Genomic DNA, 12506 nt, shown 5'->3' on the forward strand with positions numbered 1-12506 from the left:
TTTAGTATCATTTAGAGTGTTAGAATATGAAATTCCTTAATTCAAAATGCAAAAGAGAAGGAAAAAAACAAAACAAAAAACAAATGCTTCCTCAATTGCATTTTTGGGCTTAATTACAGCATGGGATCGTTGTCTCCTTTCCCGTTTTTGGCTTACCAACATTGATCATATACCAATTCATATATATAATTTTGTTTTCCATTTCTATATCCATTTTGTACCCTATAAATTCACCACTTCCACTTCATGTTTTTGCACCATTATTTTCTCTAACACGAGAAAAACAAAAACCAATGGCTAATTCCTTCAACTTTGTGTTCCTTTGGTTGAGTTTTGCAGCCTTTTTGGCAGACCCCATAGCATGTAGGCTCCTTGATCCCATTGGTATTCAAAACATCAACGGTGCATGGCGCAATGGTCGTGCCACCTTCTACGGTGACATGACGGGTGGCGAAACTATGCGTAGGGATTAACTACACTCTCAAAATGCTATCTACTCATTATCTTTTAATATTTATATGATATTAAGATCAACATTATTTCTTACTTGCAACAGAGGGAGCTTGCGGGTACGGAAACCTATACGATCAAGGTTACGGGCTAGAGACGGCAGCGATAAGCACAGCACTTTTCAACAATGGACTAACCTGTGGAGCATGCTTCGAGTTAAAGTGCCTGCCCGGAGGACACTATTCGTGCCTACCAAACTCGGGCACAATCAAAATAACCGCCACAAACTTTTGCCCTCCAAACTACGCGAAAACAGAAGGCGTTTGGTGCAATCCACCCCAAGAGCACTTCGACCTTTCTCTCTACATGTTTTCTAAAATCGCCCCTTATCGTGCTGGTGTCATCAATGTTAGCTATCGTAGGGTACTCTGCCAGAAAAAGGGTGGCCTCCGGTTCCAATTAAATGGGAACCCATATTGGCTTATCGTCCTACCCTTCAATGTTGGAGGTGCTGGTGATGTTGTTGGTGTTAAGATTAAAGGCTCTTCTACTGGGTGGCTTAAGATGTCGAAGAACTGGGGCCAAAATTGGGAGATTGGTACCGTTTTGGTGGGCCAGAGCCTGTCCTTTCAAGTCACTACCAGCGATTGGAATACCATTCAATTTGATAATGTTGTGCCTAGCTCTTGGCAGTTCGGCCAAACCTTTGAAGGGAAGCATAATTTCTAGCTCACATAACTAAAGCGGATTCAAGTTTCGTTACTTGTGACTTCAATAAAGAAAGAAAAAACCAACTTGTTTAGTAGTAGCAGTTGTTGTTGCTACCTTAGTTTTAGTTACAAATGAGTGTACTAAAGAAAGTCACCAATTTGTCAACCACATTTTAATAAACCCTTTACCATTTCTCTATAATAACTAAGTTAACTCAAACCATAATAATTATTATTCCAATTATAACATTTTTCATAGATTATCCTAATAACCATGCTTATAAACAATATTTTTTTTAATATAATTTAAACTAAATTCATCTACATTAATAATATTTCATAACACATTAAATACTTCCCTTCATAATTGAAATTTAATAATTTCCTAAAATAATTTACTTCCATGTTTTATGTTACTTGTGTTAAAATTACTTGTAATTTAAAAAGATTTTAAAAAAATGCAAGCCATCCAATAAGATTGTTCGGGCATACAGAGTATGTTGGATTGTACTCAATTTTTTTTTAACACCCACCTGAATTTTTGGGTTCGTTGAGTTGGTGACTTAAACAATCGGATAGAAGTTACAAGCTAATCTAACTCTCTACTTTTGGGTTGGGTTGTCGAGTTATTTTTAATTATTAAAAGAATAATATTTGTCCTCGTTCATAACTACAATTTTATCAAGTTCAAATATCATACATTTACAAGTTAGACTGTATCACTAACATTTGTGGCAAAGGTTGAGTATTAAATATTCTTAATTTTTAAAAATAGGGTAGAACTAAGTTGGGTTAGATTATAACTCTATTTTTAGGTGGGTCGAGTTGACCTGACTAAAAATTTTCAATCTATGAAACTAAATTTTTAATTTTCCAAAAATTCGAATAGGATTCAAACCTAAACAAAAAAAAATCTAACCCAGTCTAACTTTCATGTTTTAGATTGAGTAGTCTACATTAGTTGAATTATCAAATACAGTCCATCGTTCAAATATTATGTTTGATTTTTTTTTTTGTTCCACGTGACTGGCATAGTTTCAAATTTCAGATTGAATAAAAATAAAAATGAAATGAAAGCTAAAAATGAAGGAAAACAATAAATTAAATAAGAATAATTATTTATAGAATTAAATAATTAGGTGTCATTAGCCACCCCATTGAATGGACGATACTTCACGTGCATTTATATTTTGTGGTGAGGCATGAGATCTTCCTTCCCTTTTCTTTGTGGTTTGCCAACCTTGAATACACTAATAAGGAAAATCAATTTAATTTCCCATTTTTAATTCCATTTCTTCTATAAAAAATACTACATTTTCATAATAATAATAATAGTTATTTGATTCAACAAGCTAAATCAAATTGACATTCAAAAAGTTACCAACTTTTCGTTGGCTATATTTATTTATTTTATTTTTTTTGCACATTGTTTCATCATTACTTATGGTTATTATGGTTATGCCCGAACCCTACATCAATTCTTATTAATGATCAAAAGAGGAATAGTACATGATCTAATACTCGAGTCATTTTTTATGGTATACGTGATATTAAAATCATGCAAGAAAATGATATAATCTTGTAAATATTGTAATTATTGTTGTAGGATCAATTAAAAATATAAATTCTCATTATAGGATGTGGGAGAAGAAGATGTGGAGAAATGACGAGGGAGATGAAGATGAAGGAGAAACGACCAAGAACCAAAGGAAAACGGTGGAAAACGAATGTGAGAGCGACGATGCAGAGGAGAGAGAAACTCATTATTAAAATTGAGAGAATTTGGGCAAAGAAGATAAGATCTGACGGATCCGGATCCGGGTCGAACACCACCTGCAACCCAACTTGCAGCAAACCGAGACCGACCCATTTACCTTCGACCCAAAACGTTCGCAGCCCACTCCGTCAATACACCTGCAACCCATGACCACCAAATCCCTGAGGCCCAAAAATCGAGTACCGAGGCCCAGCATACACGACCAGCCCAAACATCTATAGCATGTGACCATCGCCCGCGACCTGCGCCTCGACCCGAAAATGACCTGCACACGCATCGGCTCCCCATTGCGCCACATGTTACCATCTGCAGCGAGCAGTCCTTCGACTCAGTTGGCTCAGATGACTAAGCTAAGTGGCCCTACCCTTGTGGTTTATAAATGGTGTGTTGTACGATGACACGTGTCTATGGTTTCGCACGTGTTATGGGTTGTATATGTAGACTGTTATGAAATAATACGTGAATATTATGCGATGGGATTGATATGCTCTATTTGATGAACTGAAATGCTTTATGCTATGTTGTGTTGTAATATGTTATGTTGAAGACATGCTCGAAATTATTATTATTATAACTGTTATGATACATGATATGATACGTGAACGTTAAGGATTGATACGTTTAAAAACATGGAAAACGCTATGATAAGGTTGATATGTGACATGAATGATATGCTATGGTTGACATGCAAAATGACAAACTAGCATGAAATTCAACCCCGACCTACGCATGAGAATTATGATAAATGTTATGAAAATATGGTATGAAAACGATATGATATGACAAGATGTTAGTAGGGTTGTACTAATGATAATTAAAATGGAAAATTGTTGGGACCTCATAACTGACCTCCTTTACCTTTAAGGTGTCATACATTGATCTTTAAATTCCCGACGTACTTGGTCTAGAACTCAAGAATTCTTTTACTTTTGATTCTGACGAAGGTTCCTCGCTGAATTTTATCTCAACGCTTCCATCGTCATGCTCGATGATTTGTACTGGGTTTTGAGATTCCTTTTTCCTTGGAAGATTAGCATCTTCTATTTTTCAGAGTGTATTTCTGGTTATTTGATCTCAAGAAAGGGTTTTTGGAGCAGTCACAGAAGACTTTCCAATATTTGCTTCTATGAGCATGGTTGATCCGTTTGGTGAGGATCTTAATGCTCTTAGAGAAATATTTGTATTCATGAGTTTGTAATAAACCCTGAATATGACGACCGAAGAATGAGTTTCAGCCTTGAATGTTCAAATTTTTTTATTGTAAATCCAGCATGAGGGCTGATAATATGTGCGGGTCGTGAAGCGACCAAGTAAAATTTGGATAACAATTGAAATAGACTGGTCCATTCTCTAGATTGGATTGAACCATCCCCAATAAAGAATTTGAGAAATCTTCATGTCTCTTATCTCGTAAGGAGATAAGGACCGGGATATCTAACGCAAGTCTGAACAATGGTTTTATAGCGACTTGGACAAGACCGACGTGAAGATAATTAAACTCTTCACGGTGTTGGAGAATAAGGGATTTTGAAAAAAGATTCAGAGACTCCCTATTGCTGTGAATTGGGATATTTTTCTCTGATAATTTGATGCATGATCTTTGAACAAAATTGAATGTTGAAACTGTAGATAGTTTTAGGATCTACCTTTGGAATAGTCCAATTTTGGAGTTGATCTTCGATCTTCAATTGATATTCAAGAGAGAGCTATCGGCCGATCGATGCTCTCCTTACATTGATGAAGTCCTTTTATAGACTTCGATTTTGAACGTAAATTTGAAAAACGCCAACTAAGAGATAAGATCAAATCTAGCAAGATAGGACCCCTACAAGATTTATTTTCCTAAAAGTAAGAAAAGATATAAAGTAAACTAATAATTTAAAAGACCAATAATTTACAAACACGGCTAATTCACATGTGAGCCTTCACTGTGTGGCTGACAAGTTGTCAATCTTTGTTTTGTCTCTGATGAAGGTGTTAGGTTGTAGATAAGATTTTCTTCAGAATTTTTCATATGACTAAGCACCCAAGCTTGCCAACGGACTTACTACGCTTCTCACGTCTTACCACCTAGAACACAAGGGCTATACGCTCAGCTATCACATACTCCAAATTCATCTGAATTTTCTTATCATCTTCCTTGTTTCTGCAACGTCGTTCTTAAAGATCGAGTAACTTCTCTTCCCTCACGAAAATTGAGAGGCTCTGATACCATTCCTACGCTTAATGACTTGAGCCCTTACAATTTACATGAACTCTGTCATCCTAGTTAAGATATGTTTAATATAATGATACGGTTAGATTATGTATAGAAAACGATATGGTTACGATAAATTGATAAAATGATAGGGTTAGGTTATGTATAGGAAACGATAGGGTCCCGAGAGATTGATAAAATGATATGGTTAGGTTATGGATAGAAATTGATAGGATTAAGATAGATTGATACAAATATAAATAATCTCTTATAATGAATCCCAACTGTACAATGGCAAAGTGTCTTCAAGTCAAGTTTCTAAGCAGTAATATTTACATTGCAAACAATTCTTACGGGTCGCCTTCCTTGTCAAAAGTTGACCGAAAATAAGAACGCGGTTTCAAAGAGATATTCTTTTCGAAAACTATGTGTGTTTTTTGTCGACGAGAAACAAACCTTTGTAAATCGCAAGGATAGAGATACAACCAACGGAGAAAAAAGAAGCCGGCAAGAGATGCCTCTATTATAAATAAGTAAAATAACAACATACAGAGTAGAGTCCACTCCATATTGCATTACTATGCTATAAGTTTCATGTTCAAACCTCCCGATAAAAAAGTCAGGCAAAAACAAAATTATTCAAAAGAAACAAGAAACAGAATAAGAAACTGAACAAGAAAAAAGTAGAAGAAACCAAAGGCAAAGTCATCAATGCACCATTGATTTCGTCCAAGAAAACGGGAGAAAAGGATCGAGATAAATGCATTTTATCGATAGTCTCTTGATCTTGGATCTTGATCCATATCCTTCATCTTTCTTCTTGGTGTTGTAAACACACCAACTAAAGCTCTAAAGTCAATTACTTTGTAGTACGAATCAACTTGGTTGCCTTTTATAGCCTTGCACACTAACAAATTTAGAAAGGATAAAATTAGCCAACTCTAAAAATAGAAAAAGCAACCACCCACTAATTAACATACCGGTTCTAACATTCCGAGAGAGGTGGACATCCTAAAGAAAATGTAGTCATTTCATCCCTAGAGAACATGTCTAGTATGACCATCTTTAACAATTTCTCCCCTAAACTAATTGCAGGGATGCTTTCAGTTTACTCGTGGTACTCCACACATACCCATTGACTCACGTAGTTTTATGAATGCATTCAGCTTCAGTGGTTTTGTCATAATATTTGCACCTTGTTCTTGTGTGACACAATGCTTCAGCTCAATAACTCCATCTCTGGTCAAATCACGCAAGAAATGAAACCTTACATCAATGTGTTCGCTACATCCATGCCTGATTGGATTCTTGGATAGCTTAATAGTGGGACTGTTATCACATAACATAGTGATCCACTTGTCTTGAAAATGACCAAGTTTTTCCAAAACTCTCCTCATCCACACCCCTTGACAAGCACAAGACGCGGCTGCCACAAATTCTGCTTTAGTAGTGGACAACGTAACTACAAGTTGTCTTTTTTAGGACCAAGACACACCTTCATCACTGAGCAAGAACACAAGAACACATAGCTAGAAGTGCTTTTCCTGTCACCTATATCTCCTGCATAATCACTGTCAATATATGCTATCAACTCTCCATTACCCCTTTTTCCGATTAATGATTCCCAAATCTATAGTACCTTTTAAGTATCTCAACACTCTTTTTGTAGCTTGCAAATGCAATTCTGTTGGACTTGCCATAAATATGCTCATTAGAGACACTACGTACATTAAATTCGGCGTTGTTGCAGTTAGATACATAAGACTTCCAATCAATTGTTTATACATGGTAGCATTGATCTTGGCTCCTTTTTCATCCTTTGTCAGTCTAACCCCAGGAACAATAGGGTTTTTCACATTTACTTTTTTCCATCCTACACTTCTTCAAAACTTCTTTTGCATACTTTCTTTAACTAATATAAATGCCTTCAGAATTTTGTCGCAGTTGCACCTCTCAAATCCTTCTTTGAAAAATTGTGCTTCAATTCGATTGTACCATACACGTGGGGCTTGTTTGAGGCCATATAATGCCTTCAATTTTTATGCCTTGTCTTCTTGACCTTTTTTCTCATAACCTTGTGGTTGCTCAACAAAGACGACTTCTTTTAACTCTCCATATAAGAAAGCACTTTTCACGTCAAGCTGATACATGTTCCGACTATTTCGAGCTGCCAAAGCAATTGTCATTCGAATAGTATCCCACCAAGCCAAAGGTGCAAACACCTCGGTATAGTCTATACCATGTTGTTGTGCATAACCTTTTGCTACCAACCTAGCCTTATTCTTGTCAATTTCGCCATTTTCGTTGAGGTTGGTTTTGAAAACCCACCTTCCTCCAATCTTCTTCATTCCTTTAAGCAAATTTGTCAACTCTCAAGTCTCATTTCGTTCGATGACTTCTATCTCCAAGTCCGTTGCAGATCTCCATTTTGAACTTTGAACAGCTTCTTCAAAGGTAGTCGGATATGTAGTTGGGGGTAATAGAACTAAATTGTTGTGCTCAGCTTCTTTAGAAAATTCTCCCCCGCTCACATAATCTTTCATCCACAATGGTGCTCTTCTGTTCCTCACTTTGGGAGTGCTTTCTTCATATATTGAGGATTTTGATTCAGATGACTCGCTGGAGGGAAGATATTCTAACTTCCCCTTCTTCTTCTGCTATCGTCTCCTCTTCAAATTCTTCCTCACTTTGGTCATGATGGCCTCCTTCTGTAATACTATCTTCCCATTCGAGGGTATCAAGTCTAGCTTCTTCATTAGTTTTTCCCCAATTCCATCATTTGTCTTATTCAAAAATCACATCTCTGCTTACAACTATCTTCTTGGACACTGGATCATAGAGTCTATATGCTTTAGACCTTCACTCATCCCTAGCAGCACACACTGAAAACTTTTGTCATCTAACTTCTTTCTCTTACCGTCTGATACATGAACATGCCCAATGCGTCTAAAACCTCGAAAGTCAACATTAGGTTTTACGCCACTCAAAGCCTCCTCAGGAATCATATTTTTCACTACCACTATAGGACTTCTGTTGACCACGTGCATTGTCCAATTTTCTGCTTCTGGCCAGAAATTCTCTAAAACTTGCTTCTCTGATAATATACTTCTAACAATGTTCATAATTGTTATGTTCTTGCGCTCAGCTGCACCATTTCGTTGGGGAGTGTAGAGTGCAGTAAGTTGTCTACTGATACCATTAGTTTTACAAAAGTTGTTGAACTCGTGAGAGGTGAACTCTCCACCCCTATCTGTGCGTAAACAACGAATAAAATCTCCAGTCTCTTTCTCAACAAGATTTTTGAAATTCTTGAAGATAGTAAAGGCTTCAGACTTTTCAGCAAGAAAATATATCTACACCTTGCGGCTGTAATCATCAATAAAACTTATAAAATACCTCTTCTTACTGTTGGAAGGAGGTTTGATGGGTCCACAGATGTCTGCATGTACCAGTTGCAACCTTTGTGTTGCTCTCCATAAACTTCTCTTTGGAAATGCATCCTTATGTTGCTTTCCCACCATGCAATCAGTGCATATTTTAGACGATGCTTTCAATTGGGGTAACCCTCTCACCATTTTTGTATGTTGCAATGTTCTCAAACCTTTGAAGCCTAGGTGACCATATCTGCGGTGCCAAAGATAAGTGTTGTCTTCTATAATTGTTTGGAAGCAAGTGGCGACTTGTGGCATGATTCTTGCAAGTAATATGAACATCCTATTTGCAGACATCTGTTTGCATAATAAGCCCCTTCTTGGGATGATAGATTTTACATTCTCCATGTTGTATCAAAATAGATACACCTCTTTCTTGCAATTGTCCAAGACTTGAGAGATTGTTTTTCAACTCAGGTATATAGATAGAAAACATTAGTGAATACCTGAGTGACTCCAGCAACTTGCAACCTAATGTTACCTTTTCCTAACACTACCATCTTGAAATTATTTCCAAGCTTCACAGATTGTTGGAATTCCTCGTCAAAATCTGAGAACCATTCCTTGTTTGCACACATATGATTTCTATACCCCGAATCAAGGAACCAAACATCTTCCCTCCTTGATTGGTTGAGCTCCGCATATGACATCAACAAGATTTCTTCTTCATCCTCAGTCTCTGCATAACTTGCTTCCTTTTCTCATTGAGGACACTCATATCAAAAGTGTCCTAACTGATGACACTTATAACACTCAACTGTAGTTTTGTTGTATGCATGTCTATCTCTTCCTCTTCCTCCACCTCTTCCTCCAAAAACTTCACGAGCTCGATCAACTCCTCTTCCACAGAATCTATTATCTTATGTCACCTTTAGTGCTTGTTCATCACCTACACGTCCATTCATTCTTTGCTCATGTACCAGCAAGCTGCTTTGCAATTCATCGATTGTTAAAGTGTCTAAGTTATTAGACTCTTCAATCGAACATATAACATAGTCAAATCTTGAAGTCATAGATCTCAAGATTTTTTTCAATAATCACCACTTGTTTCATGTGTTCGCCATAAATTTTCATCTTGTTTGCAATGGTGAGAGTTCGAGCAAGATATGCATCAACACTCTCACCTTCTTTCATTTGTAGGACTTCAAACTCTTTCCTAAGAGCTTGGGGTTGAGCTCTTTTGACTCTTGTGGAATCCTGGTACTTCTGCTTCATAGAATCCCAAAAGTTTTTTTTTCCTTGCAATGACTCTATTAAGGATCGTTTCCATAATAGTTCGATCAATGGCTTGGAACAAATAATTCTTGACCTTCAAGTCTTTCAACTTCTGGTCAGCAATTGTTTTTTGTTGTACTTTGCATCATCCATTTCGACTCATTTCAATAAATATATCTGCCACAACAAAAATACAATCTTTACCTTTTTTAGTGTGCAGTAAACCAAGAACAAATTTTATAGATATATTAGTCCAAGGTTTGTTAGGTACATTCAATGGAGTATAAAATCCGTTTGGTTGTGATCTAGATTTAGTTTCTTTGCGTTTAAAATATTTGCTACAAAACTTATGGACATCATGCTTCATTTTCGGCCAAAAGAAGTGTATATACAACATTTTATAAGCTGTATTAATCCTGAGATGTCCCATTGAGGCACCACCATGTGCTTCTCTCAAAAGCAAATCTTTTATAGAGCATTTAGGAATACAAAGCATAAAAAATTTATGAAACAAATAATAATCATCCATAGCCTTTTTTGCAAGACAAGATGCATAAATAGTTCTGAAATCTTGGACATCTCTATATAGTTCGGTAATATGCTCAAGTCCAAGAATTTTTGCACTAAGAGAAGTAAAGAGATCGTACCTTTTAGATAACACATCAGCTACCATATTATCATTACCTTGCTTATATTTGATGACATACAAAAATGTTCCAATAAATTCCACCCACTTTGCATCTACGATTCAGTTTGCTTTGACCCTTCACATACTTCAAGCTTTCATGATCAAAATGGATCACAAATTCTCTAGGCCATAAGTAGTGTTGCCACACATGCAATATATGAACTAAAGCAAATAATTCTTTATCATAGGTAGTATATTTCAATGTCGGCCCATTTAGTTTTTCACTAAAATATATTAAGTGCTTTCCATCTTGAATTAAAACAACACTTATGCCCAAACCACATACATCACATTCAATTTCAATAGTTTTATCAAAGCTAACCAAAACAAATTATGGTTTGCTTAATTTCTTCCTAAGAAAATTGGATGCATTCTCTTGCATTTCTCCCCATTTGAAAACAACATTCTTTTTCACTAAGTCATTCAATAGTTCAGTTATGGTTCTAAAATCATTTATAAATCTCTTATAGAGGTTAGCTGTAACGCCCGCTCATCGTCAACGCGATTAACAGGAGTTACCATCATCAACGACAACATACTCTAACACCCAACCATAATCTCAAAATATTTAAAAAAAACATCCAGTAAAACATTTAAAACCGGTGCTATTTTAAACTTAAAACAACCGGAGTAAATTCTTGACAACGAAAACATAATTATACAAAACAGACCCAGACATGGATTCCCAGTAGTCTTCAGTCCGCTGGTCCCGTCCTCGGTTGGCCTGCATCATCTAAATCTGGAAAGAAAAGTTATAATAATTTTGATGAGTAATTAGATTACTCAGTAAGTAGCTAGCTTATCATTCAAGAGTTCATAACTAATCTTTCCAGATGTTTTTAGGTTTTATTCATCATTGACTCCTAGTTCTCTTACTAGGGTCATCTGTTCGTTAATGAGGTATCTCAGCTACCTCCAGCTAGGTTACTGACTCTCTCTCGATATGCTTATCTAGAATTTTCGGACTCGTATGTAAGACTCGCTCTCGGTCAAATACGGCCCGTCTACTAATTGCTCTGGCGGCCTGTTTATCTCATATACCAACGGTCAGGAGTACTCATGCTCCCTGACTTAGCACACAGCGCGTTGGCCAGGAACTCCGCGGGAATTAGTAGACTATCATACTCAGTAAATAAGCCATAGCTCAACCACCAATAAGCATATCTAGAATCATAACCTTTCCATTAACATGCATAACATACTCACAGTTACTGCATGCTTTCATACATATATCATGATCAACACATAGAACATTCTGACAATCGTTCATATCACGCTTACATCACAGGCAAGCAGTCACAATATACAATAAACACGAACTATCATCAAAGCTCATCATAACTTATTAAGCTCTTAATCAGGTAAACAACATACTCACATGTTGTAAAACAAGTTAAGAACTAGTTCAAAGGTCGATACGCTACTTACCTGGTTTCGAATCCCTTTCTCTCTTGATTGTACATTTAATAGGGTATTTCAACACAATGCCTTCCAATTAGACCTATATTTCACCATTTTCAAGGTAAGTATAGGTCAATCTAGGTAGAACAGGTCAAAACAAATCGAACGGGACAAACCGGGAATCGAACTGATGCTTCACGCGCCCTCACGCGCCTCGGTGTGGCTGTCCCACGCGCCAGGAGCACGCCAGTCGCACGCCCAGTCGCGGCCCTCACGCGCCTGCGTGTAGTGCACGCGCTTCTTCTTCTTCCTTGCGTTTTTCTGAAATTTTCCATCTTTTCTGTTAATACCTACTATATCCCGAAGCCATATTCTCCTTCTACGGTTCGAATTTCATCCTGATTCCTTCTACAACTTTATAGATCTCCTTATTACGTTTCTAACAAGCCCTATTTCATAACTTATTATACAATACGAACCAAGATATCGAGATTTAAAGGTTCGGTGATATGGGTTTTTCGTTACCTTCGCGACAACCGCTTAAATCAGCTTAGTTCAGAGCTTCAATGGCTGAAAAGCCTTCACAATCGTCTCCCCATCCTCACGTTTGCACGTTGTCACAGCGAACGCCAAAAAA

The 12506-nt window shown here is 36.8% G+C and overlaps 1 protein-coding gene across 1 annotated transcript; it reads left to right on the forward strand.

The window, feature by feature from the left end:
• Positions 1–283: 283 nt before the first annotated feature.
• Positions 284–1179, forward strand: LOC111436979 (expansin-A25-like). The gene is made up of 2 exons (XM_023074803.1): positions 284–462; positions 557–1179. The coding sequence occupies exons 1-2, from the start codon at positions 294–296 to the stop codon at positions 1177–1179; spliced, it is 792 nt and encodes a 263-aa protein (XP_022930571.1). The 5' UTR covers positions 284–293.
• Positions 1180–12506: the final 11327 nt, after the last annotated feature.

This window comes from Cucurbita moschata, unplaced genomic scaffold (assembly GCF_002738365.1).
Source record: "Cucurbita moschata cultivar Rifu unplaced genomic scaffold, Cmos_1.0 Cmo_Scf00061, whole genome shotgun sequence".
NCBI classification, from domain to species: domain Eukaryota; kingdom Viridiplantae; phylum Streptophyta; class Magnoliopsida; order Cucurbitales; family Cucurbitaceae; genus Cucurbita; species Cucurbita moschata.